This window comes from Schistocerca americana, chromosome 1, assembly GCF_021461395.2.
Source record: "Schistocerca americana isolate TAMUIC-IGC-003095 chromosome 1, iqSchAmer2.1, whole genome shotgun sequence".
Taxonomy (NCBI): domain Eukaryota; kingdom Metazoa; phylum Arthropoda; class Insecta; order Orthoptera; family Acrididae; genus Schistocerca; species Schistocerca americana.
Window position 1 is genome coordinate 416,531,324 of NC_060119.1, and position 11,982 is coordinate 416,543,305.

Sequence of the window (11,982 nt, forward strand, 5' to 3'; positions counted from 1 at the left end):
ATGAAATGTCTTGAGCAGGTATGTGATGTTACATCAGTAATTGCATTATCAAGTCAAATTTACTGAGAACTTAGCAATAAAAGCCCTCTTACCAGTACGACACTTGTTAGACACCTTCTGGGCTTGATGCATGGATTAATTTGGTTGGAAAAGATGTCATAAAGCCCTTGTATCCTCTCTTGACGCAAGCTAGCACATAACTGTTGTACTTGGTCATTTATATCCTAGACACTGGCACTGCAATGGAGTTGACATCTAAGCTGGTCTCACATGTTTTCTATTGTGGATAAATCTGGGGATCTTGTTGGCCACAGGAGTACCACATCATCATGCAGACATTTCATAGAGAGATGCGCACCTTGTGGATGAACATTGTCCTGCTGAAAAATGACATTGTTATACTGTCATATGAGTGGTAACTCAGGAGTATGCAGGATGTCCACGGCATATTGTTGTGCTGCCAGAGTTCCTTCATTCGCTATCAATCAAGACCTGAAATCATACCCAGTGGCTCCCCACACCATGAAGGCAGAAGTAACACTAATATGCCTCTCCAAAACATTGGGAGAATGGGACCTCTTCCCACACTCCCACTTTACTCACAGATGATGGTCAACTAGAGTAGTGCAGAACCATGTGATCCCATTCAACAACAGTTCATGTGTCTCAGTAATGTTAAGGGGTACATATGAAATAGTAATTTCCTAGTCTGACTGCTGACAGTCTCTGACCAATGGTGCAGGATGACTCAATATATTGGAGGAAGTCCATTTCTTTTTCTCTGATGGCAGAGACAGATGTGAACGGATTACAACATGCTTGGTGCACAGTATGGTTCCCTTGTGTGGTTAGACTTTGTGGACCAGAACCTTGATGGCATTTATGCCTGCCCACATCTTCCCATGGACTGTTGTCAGTTCCAAATGCCCCACAAATCTGGATATTGCAAGATTCAACCAGCCTGCCAAAGAGAGACCCATAACGAAGGACCTTTACAGTTCAGTTAGGTACCGAAAGTGCTGTCTTGCATGAGTTTGTGCCATTTCTGTCTCCTTCGCAGTAATCACTCAATATCTGACACTGTTCATGCCTCTTATATACCCTGCCAGGCCCGGTAACAACACTAAACACTAATGCACTTTCGTGATCATTCTACACATCATAAAGAATTGCAACTCTAATCATTTAAATATTCACTGATGGCATGTACATGTATGAAGTTACACTAACCTGTAACCATGTCTTCTGGGTGCTTCACTTTAAAAAAAAAATCAGGATGATTCTTGAGTACCGTGTGGGTATGTGTTGCACAGGAATTACAAATTAAAACATGTAAATTTGTAAGTCACACATCAGAAACAATAATTAAATGTCCTACATGTCAGAAAGGCAGTGAAATGAGTGACATGTCACCACAAGCAGTGACATGTGCCTTGCTCCAACATTATCTTTGGGGTAACTGAACACAAAACTTTCACAGTGAACCAGTTGTAACCAAGAGGGAATTTTAATACTTTTGGATTAAAGGAAATCACTTACTAGAAAGTAGGAGTTTTAAGTTGTCAATAGGCCCACACAAAAGATAGAAAACTTGCTAGCTTTCGGAATTAACTTTGACGAGCTAGAGTAACACACACACACACTCACTCTTACACACCCCTACATAATGTCAGCATAATGTAGGGACATAGGTGTGTGTGTGTGTGTGTGTGTGTGTGTGTGTGTGTGTGTGCGCGCGTGTGTGTGTGCGCACGTGCGTGCGCGTAAAGGTATTTCCAAACCGAAGTTCTGATAAGAGAGAGTGAGTGAGTGAGTGAGTGTTGGTAAATGGAGAGGGATAGGGAGTGCATGTAAAGAGAGTGGGGGAAAAGAGCTTGCAAAGAAAATATTTGTATAGCTGACATTAGGAGATAGATACAGATTTTTTCAAAGAAGGTCTTGAATTTGTCCGTAAAACTTGTTTGTAGTACATTTTTCACCTTCAGGTGATCCAACAAAACCAAAAGCATGGAGCAAGTATTCATTTGATAGTTCTGCATATAAGAAAAGTCATGAGACAACAGATGCTGTGAATGAAGATGGCAAGGAAAAAAGTAACTCAGGCAAAAAACCAAGAGACAACATAATCAAGGAAGTGCTTGATAAGGTACTTAAATTGTATATTATTATGATATTAACCACATTTGTTACTTGTTAAATTGTACATTATTATGATATTAACCACATTTGTTACTTGTTAATCAGATAAAAGTTATATATATATATATATATATATATGTACTTATGAACGTTACAGCTTGTATATTATAAATTATTGAGTTGAAGAATTATGTCGGATTTTCATAAGCTATAAGAGTACATCTGACATTCAAAAAACTTTTAGATTTTAATAAAAATTTTGCAACTTTATCAAGATAATCCAAACAATTAAAGAAGTAATTTGAATTGCACTGGTTTTCCACTTTTCCCACTGTTGCCTTGACTGGGATATGTCAGTCTTGGAGCATTTGTGCCTCTGCTTCTGATGTTATTTCCACTTCTTTACACTGAGATGATCTACCACTTCGTCTTTTGTCATCTGGTCTTGTTTGACCACAGTGGAATTGTCTGTGCCATGTAACCAGGGTTGTATGCTGGTGGATTATTGTTGTACATTTCCACTAACTCAGTAAAGATTATTGCAGTATTGTTCCCCTTAAGTGCCAAAAATGAATTACACCACGATACTCCACTGCATCAGTGGGCTACATAATTTTGTTTAGGCCCTTCAGGTTGTGTGCTATTGTACCAGTATGTCAGGATTTCAGTGTGTTCCAGGTTTGCAGACATGTAACAGTAAACAAACAAAAAATTGACTATAAAATTTAATTGTCTGAGAGTGTACGCCAGAAAAGATTGTAGAGGCTAAGGTGCAATTTCTTATGCATTTATTACTATATTGTCATTCTGGCCATGCCCACATATGTGACAGACTTGCAGGAACTATGTAAAGAACACGTAATGCATTTTTTTCTACTTTACTTGTAGCATACAAGGTCTATATTACCTTTTTTTTCTTATACAGGTGTCCAGTTGCCACAAAACATTGACAGCATCCATTTGAAATGTTTGTGTGGCTATTTTTTATTGAACTGTTCATGAAACTCTCACTGTGCTATAAGCACAAGTTTTGACACATCAAGTGCAGTGACTCCGAAAACTTTGTACTGCCTGATGCTGCTTTGAAAATGTGGTATAGTTTCCCACAGTTACTATAAAAGGCAAACTGTTGGTAGTTTCTCAAAAACATAAGCAATTACTGGTGCTTATGCTGTTTTATGTATCTCAAATACATATTTATTGACTTTTGAAACCACACCAGTCTTTTCTATGGGTAACTTGGTGTAACCTTATATAACCAAAAGAAGTAGAACAATGAAGATTACTCATGTGTAATACAATGCATTTATTTTTCTCTGTCTATCAACATACCTTTCTCTATCTTTGTTTTTGTCATCTTTCTCTTATTCCCTTTCCATCTTTTGTCCCCCAGCTCATTTTTCTCTGCTTCACATTTTTGACTGAAGATGTAGAAGGACTTGGTGAGTAGCATTCTGCTATTTAAGATATATTTGTTCTTAACCGTGATCAGAAAGCCATTTCTTGAGAACAATCACCTTCAACTGGAATTATTGCAACTTAGTAAAGAACAGTGGAGTATGTCTTGTCTTCCAGTTTGTCAGGATTCACATAAGTGAGAAGAGAAATATGCAATATACAAGAGGGGGAGGGACAGTAGATAACTGAGGAAGTGAAATGCCCACAAAATGGGGAAGACAGTGGCTTTTAAGTCATTGCAGCTTGTGATTTGTTTTGTCTTCTAGAGTGTTAAGACCCATGTGGCAAGAGTTTGGAACAAGCTATTACACAGACGGGGTAAGTGCAAGACCTATCTTATCCACACACCCAGCACTTCCCATTCCAGTCCCATCACAGGCACCTTTCGGAGGCGGGGTCAGTAGACATGATTGTTTACAATAATTTCATACCCTATCTAGCTCCTGTACATTTTATATATTTCACATTGTTGTTTTCCTGTCATAAATGAACTACTTCAAAAGTTTGCATGTTAACAATTGTAAAGACACCTCTTCTGCCTCAGGAATGTGAAAAGTGAGGAAAAAAAATGGAATGGTAATTCAGTGCTGTGGTTTAGATGAGAAGCGGTGAAATCCGTTGGGGAATGACATGTCATTTTATACTTCAAGATGACCTGTTATCTGACCGAAATTGATTGTTGTTCTTAAAGCTACACGAGCTATTGTACAGATCATAATTTTTTAATAAATCATCAGGTTCTTAAAATAATGTAGACTTACTGTTACCATGGTGTAGAGAAAAATTATGAAATTATGAAAGAAACCATTAAGAAAAGAGTTCTTCAGGAGGCTAAAGCATGTGCTGAGAATTCATTATCATTCCAGGAACAAAATTATGGTTATAAGATCAGTGACTGTTCATGTAATCAAATACTGCTTTGGTCCGGTTACTTAGAGACAAGAAGTAACTTTATCGGCAGACCACAAGACATAAAAATTGCTTAACATGTACTCCACAGTTGACATCAAAAAACCGTATGTGATAAGTGAAGATGGAGGATAAGGTCAGAGCCGAAAATACCATAGTCAGATTTGGAAGGTTTGTGACCTAGCACATCATCTAACCATCAAATAATTCATTCTGAGAGGCAAACTCAATTTTGCCAAGGTGAAGAAGAAGCAAGAAAGTGTTGACAGTTTGCAGGAGTTGATACTTACTTACTTCTGCAGTGTGACAGTGAAATTGAAACTCAGAATAAGCTAAAACAATCCTGGAGACAGCAATATTGGCATGGACATTATCTAAACTGCTTGGAGAGCTGGAACATTACCAGAAATCAGACACACCTGAGAGCAAAGTCAGAAACTCAAATAGTGATTGCACAAGATCAGGCCTTAAGGACAATGAAATGTGAAAAAGTAATAACGAAAACCACTCAAGACGACAGATGATAAATTTGTGGATTGGTTGGTTGATTTGGGGGACGGGACCAAACAGCAAGGTCATCAGTCCCACAGGATTAGGGAAGGAAGTCGGTCATGCCCTTTCAAAGGAACCATCCCAGCATTTACCTGGAGCAATTTAGGGAAATCACAGAAAACCTAAATCAGGATGGCTGGAAGCAGGTTTGAACCGTCGTCCTCCCGAACATGAGTGCAGTGTGTTAACTGCTGCACCACGTCGCTCGGTGGAATTCGTGGAGTACATGTTGAATCTATACCTAGGGTGCTCAGAACTCTTTATGAGTATTTGCATGGTGAGCACGGAGCTGCAGACTGTTGCAGTACTTCTTCTTTTCCTGTCCTGCAATCTTACTCTCTGACTGTATTGTTTCTCAGATGTGGTCTCAAAGACAGACAGATTCCCTGCTTACAACTGAGCTGTCTTGCAGGACATTAATTATGGCTCTTCCTGCTGTGTTTTACACCACCTATTTTGCTTAATCCAGGTGCTTTCCCCACATTTGTATTTGCCCTCCACTTATCAAAAAAAAAGAAGAAGAAAAAAAAGTTACAGAAGTGCGATAGACGTGTGCTAGTCCCCTGACTATGTTGGAATGCACTATTGACACCAGAGGTGTTACCTCTCCACAAATGCCAAGGTGCCTGTCCATTTACGAGCACCGGGACTCGTTGCGATAGCCATCAAGCCAGGTACTCCTTGCTCTGGCTGGATCAGTCTCCTCAGACAAATCTGAATTCCTCAGTGCAGACCATTATGACCCTATTAATTTTCCGTCTTTGGCAACATCATGGCAGGATAGCAAGATTAAACGAACTGCAGAAAGTTATCATCCTCAATTCTTGATTTGCATCCAAACTGATGGAGGGCCTTTGCTGTCTACTAAACCAATGTATTTTAGGGAGAAGATTGAAAATGTATTTGGAGAAAACTCTTCCCTTAGTAAATTATGAAATGGTTTCGTCTTAAAGCAGCAAAACCCCAACAAGTCCTGAGCATTACTCTCATGTAAAAATTTTGATGTATCTATTACCGTAACACACCATTACAGCCTGAACAGGGTAGAGTGTTTAACTTTTCACTGAGACTTGCCACTGCTGGCAGATGAAGAACTGTGCGAAAACTTGGCGAAATGAGTAGTGCAGTTTGTATGTCCAGGCTCATAGACAACAAGGATGACACCAGAGCATTCATCCCCCCTTTTGAAGGATATTTGCTTCCCTGAGAAAGTCAAAGTCATGACCTAGAATTGTGTTGTAAAGCCATATCTCTCATTCCCCATTGCAGTCCTTCAAATGCCAATGCATTGGGCATGTGTCTTCCTGGTAGGCAAACAACCCAATTTGTGGGGACTATAACTGACAACTTCCTGAAAACACTCTGTGTGAGCTACCTCCTTTATGTATCAATTGCAGAGGTGACAACACTTTGTGATCCTCAAAGTGTGCTACCCTAATCAAGGAACCCAAAATCCAGAAAACTGATGTCTCTTGATACCCTCTCATATTATGAAGCTAGGACGAAGTACAATAAGCTATGTCCCATTCCAGTGATACTGACTTTTGCCACTATTATGGCCCATTCATTTGCAGTACCTTGACCTGCAGCACCATCTTTGGGGACTTTGATTCTGTATCCTCAGCCTGAGAATTTCACATGAAGGCTAACCCAGTGACCTCAGAGCAGCTGGATCCCAACATGCTGTTAGCTTGGTACCTTCGTTCATCACTGTTGTTCCATTGCTGCTGGGTAACAGAGAATGTACCTGGGGTGTGACCTGTCTTCTTGCTCCTTCATGCCTAACCAAGATGCCCCCAAAATGATAATTCTGTGGAACTGCAATGGATATTATTGTCACCTGCCAGAAGTACAGCAACAATTGCTCTATTCTGGGTCTGTGTTGATCTCCGAGAATTGCATTTCACTAGGAACCATTCTCCATTCTCCAACTTTTTGAGGTTACCATGGTTTTGTCGTAACTGTAATTGCCCTGTCAAAATCAATACTGACCTTTAGGGAGCATTTGGAGGGATTTGTACATTGGTCCCCACAGATATTGTCAGTGAGTGGACTCCCCTCTGTACCACATTGGAAACAATAGCAGTGTGAGCCCAAATGACCCCATTGATCATTCATTTACCAATGGACAGGGCATTTACTACCCTGAGATGCCCTCCTTGATTCTGCAACTCTCCCATCCCTTATCTCCTGCTTGGGGTTTCAGTGGACACCACACCATGTGAGGGAGTACCACGTCATCTAATAAGCGCCTTCTGGTTGATCACTTTCTTTCCAGTCTTAATCTGTGTCTCTTCAATAATGATATTCCTACTCACTGTAGCACCAATCATAGCACATTTTCAAGTATTGACCTTACAGTCCCTTCCCCCAATCTTGTGGCCTTGTTAAAATGGTTACTATTGATAATCTTGTGACAATGACCTATTTTTGGTGATCCTGTCACTTCCTTGTCATCACCATGTTGACCAAGCCTCAGTAAAGTATCTGATTAAATGCAGCAAGAAGGAATGGTGGGAGCACTACGACTCCTTCTTGGGAATGTAGCCTCTTCATTCCAGATATGGGCCGAGTTCCTATGTAGTGGGCCGCCAAAGATCACGGAAAGCAGTCGAATTAAATCATGTTATATTGATAGACCTAGATTAGAAAAACACACACTTAAAGTAGTTTGGTGAATTTTGCTATTTGGGCAGCTAAATAACTAGTGATGTCCAAAGTAGAGAGCATATGAAATGCAGACTGGCAGTAGCAAGAAAAATGTTTCTTAAAAAGAGAAATTTGTTCACAATGAATATAAATTTAACTGTTAGAAAGTCTTTCTCTGAAGTTATTTGTATGGAATTTAGCATTTTGCGAAAGTGAAACATGGACAATAAGCAGTTCAGACAAGAAGAGAATGGAAGCTTTTGAAATGTGGTGCTGCAGAAGAATGTTGGAAGTTTGATGGGTAGATTGAAAAAGTAATGAGGAAGTACTGAATTGAATCGTGGAAAAAATAAATGTGCTGCACAACTTGACTAAAATAATGGGTCAATTGATAGGACACATCCTGAGACGTCTTGTGATAGTTTTATCCGCCTCTGTAACTGAGTGGTGAGTGTCTGGCTGTAGTGCAAAGGACCACAAGTTCGGTTCCCAGTATTGCCGGGGATTTTTCCTAGGTGAGATGACTGGATCAGGGCGAAGTCATCCTTGAGACCACTCAAGGAGCAAATTGAATGAGAAGTGGCAGCTCCAAGGTCAAGAGAGCCGACAACAGCTGGGAGAGTGGTGTGCTGGTCCAGTTACACCATAAGCAGAGGGCGACGTGGCAGTCAAACAGTCCCAGTTGGCCCGTCAGTGCCAGAATGTGGAGCTCTCCTGGTTTTCTTGAGATAGTTGTGTAGAAATGAAGAGGCTTGATCATCACGGATTACTGTGTAGATCCCATCAAACCAATCTTCTTACTGAAGAAAATAAATGGTTGTGCTGGTGGTGGTGGTTGTGGTTGTGCTGCTGCTGCTGCTGCTGCTACTACTACTACTACTACTACTACTACTACTACTACCACTACTACTACTGTGAACTGCTTCAAGCTCTTGAATCAACTTGTCCAGGCACTGATTCTATTGATATACAGATAATACAATATTTGAATGTGACTCAGTTTGATCTACTCTGAGTCCTCAGCTGTATTTGGCTAGAAGGTGTTTTCCCTTTATAGTGGAGAGAAAGTATCATCACCTTGATCCTTAAACCAGACCAAAACCCAACATCTATTGACAGCTATGACTGATTAGCCTCACCAGTGTGCTCTGCAAGGTTCTTGAAAGGATGATAGCATGATGGGCCATCATGCTGGGTTCTCAAATTGTGGGGCTTTTTGTCCCGCAAGCAGTGTCATTTGTGGGAGGGATGATGTACAGCTCACCATCTGGTTAAGTTTTGGAAGAGCAATCCAACACCCTTTTTCTAAATGCCAACTTCTCATTGTAGTCTTGACCCACTTAGGCATACAACACTGCTTGGAAAGCTTCACATTTTACTCTTACCTTCCGTGGTTGTCTCCCTACAATTTGTGTTCATCACTTTTCATCTAGTTGCATTGGATTATAGCTGGTACATCACCCAGCTCTGCATGGGTTCTCCGTGCTGAGTGTTATATTCCTGCTCATCACCATCAATGGGTTCTGGATAGTTGTCGAATGTCGACGACTTTTGAATTTGGTGTCACTCCCAATCTGGAACTTTGGCTGAATGCTAGTTATAAGGAGCCATCCAAAGAGCCTCCTCTTGGACACCTTACCATAGCTTCCAGTTTCTCGCACAAAAACACAATTCCTCTAGTTCTGTTGTTATATCACAGTTTATCCAGACCAAGAACACGATCTCGGTACCCAACACTTGTCGTTACACAGCCCTGATTTGTGGGACTCCTCTTCGATGAAAATGTGACGTGGCCACCATTCATCAACTAAAGACTATCTGCATATGAAAGCTTAATGCTCTCTACTTCCTTGTCCATATCTCTTGTGGGTCACGCTACTCTACTCCATATTTATCGTGTCCTGTTCCTGTCCTGAATGAACTATGGTTGCCAGTCACCTGGCAAAAAGAATGTCTTCCTCCATCCGAGGATTTCCATTGAAGCTCACTGAGCATCTCTGTAATACTCATGTGCTGATTGGACCTACCAGTGACAAATCTAGCAGCACACCTGTGTTCATTGTTTCCCTTTAATCTGACCTCGTGGCATCTTTGGTGCTTTGATAAGGTTCACCCCAGTACATCATTGTGGAGTAAGACTGGACACTTGCTCCTTCCGGACTAGTTATGTAGATAATCTCTTCATTGAAGTGGGGATTTTACCTCTTCAGTTCCAATGTTACCAACTCTTGCTCACTTTTGAAATCATCATATGACAATTTCCTGATCATCTAATTTACCATATTCTTTTTTCATGTGATGGACGTTGACCCCCAGACACTCATTCTCTGGTGGTATTACCATTTGCAATGCACCTCGAGACATCTTGCCGCAATCTCCTCCTACCCCTGTATATTCACACAATCCTCATTGTTTAGTTCCCAGACCATGAATTAGGGCTCGCATGCTCACGTGGTCTCTCAGCGTCTGTTCCTCCAGTTCTTCAGAAGTATCACGGTGCTGCCATCACTTACACCCAGCCACTCGCACAGCCACCAAATTCAGGAAATCCAAGTGACATGACCATTTATTGTGGTTTTGATGTGACAATATTCTCCATAAGATTATAACTCAGTACAGAAAACAGCACCATTCCCTGACTCGTAGAAACAAGATTCCTTAATTTTCCATCCTGAAAAGCCTGGAAGAACATCCCTATCCAAACAAGTAATAAAGTGTTGCTCTGACTGGTCATATATCAGAGACCTGTTATAGATGGTGAGCTGAACCAGATCCTTGTTTTATGAAACTGGTTAGTTGCCCTGAATATAGTTTCAGTGATGTAGCTTGGTTGTCAATGTTGTAACCTTGTTAGAGGCAGTAATACATGATGTCTCTTTATGGAAAGAGCATCTGACAGTTGCTTTTTTCTCAATGTGTAGAAGGTGATTGGTGCTGTTTGAAGCTGTTGGATAGCTTCCAAGTGGGGATTTTGGGTACGCCCTTCCATCTCTTCTTTCTTTCACTACCATTTTTCATACCACTTCTGATGTATTGAAAGATGACTTTGAAATGGGGCATGTTATCCTCCTTAGGCAGTCTTTAAGCAATAGTCTTCGGGGTAGTGATTGATTGTGTAACATACTTTGTACAGACTCCAGCTTAATGTGCTCTGTTTATAGACTATTTTTTGTTTTGTGCTCTTCTTCTAACCACACAACAAAAAGCAATTTATAATTAACAGTTTGTTTTTAATTTTTCCACAGCAAGGAACACTGGTCTTAATTTTCATCATTAGGCAAACTTTCTGGATAATAATTGATGACAGGAACGGTTGAATGCTGACTTAATCCTTTAATAAACTTAATATTTGAAACTGTATTTGCATGGAAATCATCTGCTCCACCTTATTGACCATTTATATGTGCATGCACATCATATGGATTTGCCAGACAAGCGTATTAAGAAGTAATATATACATCCTACACTGTTGAGTTAGGCAGGATACTTTTGCATTTTGGACTGTTCTTATTTGCAGTCTTGCTGTTTAGGTACCTCTTAAGCAGTACCAGCCTCTTATAATGGCAAGTGCATAAAAAGTATTTCACTCATCCATTTAATATTGCACCTTAAAGTGTGTGAATTGCAAATTTTATCTGTCACTCAGTCTTTTTTCTTCATCCCTCTCCCTTCCCCTTCAACTCTTCTGCCCGAACGAGGAGCCACTGGCTCCGAAAGTTTGCAGAAGCTAAACCTTTGTGTGTGTGTGTGTGTGTGTGTGTGTGTGTGTGTGTGTGTGTTTTCTCCTGCTGCTGCTTGGTGAGCAGATTTTTATCTATCCATCTACAATATATAACTAAGTGTTTAGGATAGAAACTGCATAGATACTTTATGTTTGCCTAAGTCCTTACTTAATTTAGTTATAAACTAATTCAGCAAGTAATGTACAATATTTATTTTCATTACTTTGTTCTGGACAGCATAAAGATGATCCACTATTTGCTGAATTTATGGAAGTACGTGCAAAAACATCTAAGATACCATGGAATAATGATATTCTCATTTCTAAACCTGAGAATGAAAGAACACTTGCTATCCATGACAGCAAACATTCAGATGATTCCGGCAATGAAAGTGAAGGTGAAGAACAGCAATCAGAGGATGTGAAAACTTTGAGTAACAATGACAGTGTGGCAAAGAAGAATATATCTGATCTTGAGGTAATTTGTAGTTAAGGGCTTTTCCCTTTGATTTCCAATGATGACATTCAAGGTTAAATATTGTTTCTTAACAATG

At 40.2% G+C, this 11,982-nt stretch overlaps 1 protein-coding gene across 1 annotated transcript in view; it reads left to right on the plus strand.

Annotated features, from left to right (window-relative positions):
• LOC124602277 (probable RNA-binding protein 19) overlaps positions 1-11,982 on the plus strand; it is a 106,369-nt gene that overhangs the window by 17,793 nt on the left and 76,594 nt on the right. Inside the window, exons 3-4 of the mRNA XM_047136310.1 lie at positions 1,986-2,146; positions 11,667-11,906. Of these exons, the coding sequence (XP_046992266.1) occupies positions 1,986-2,146; positions 11,667-11,906 (401 nt within the window). The remainder of the gene's footprint in view (positions 1-1,985; positions 2,147-11,666; positions 11,907-11,982) is intronic.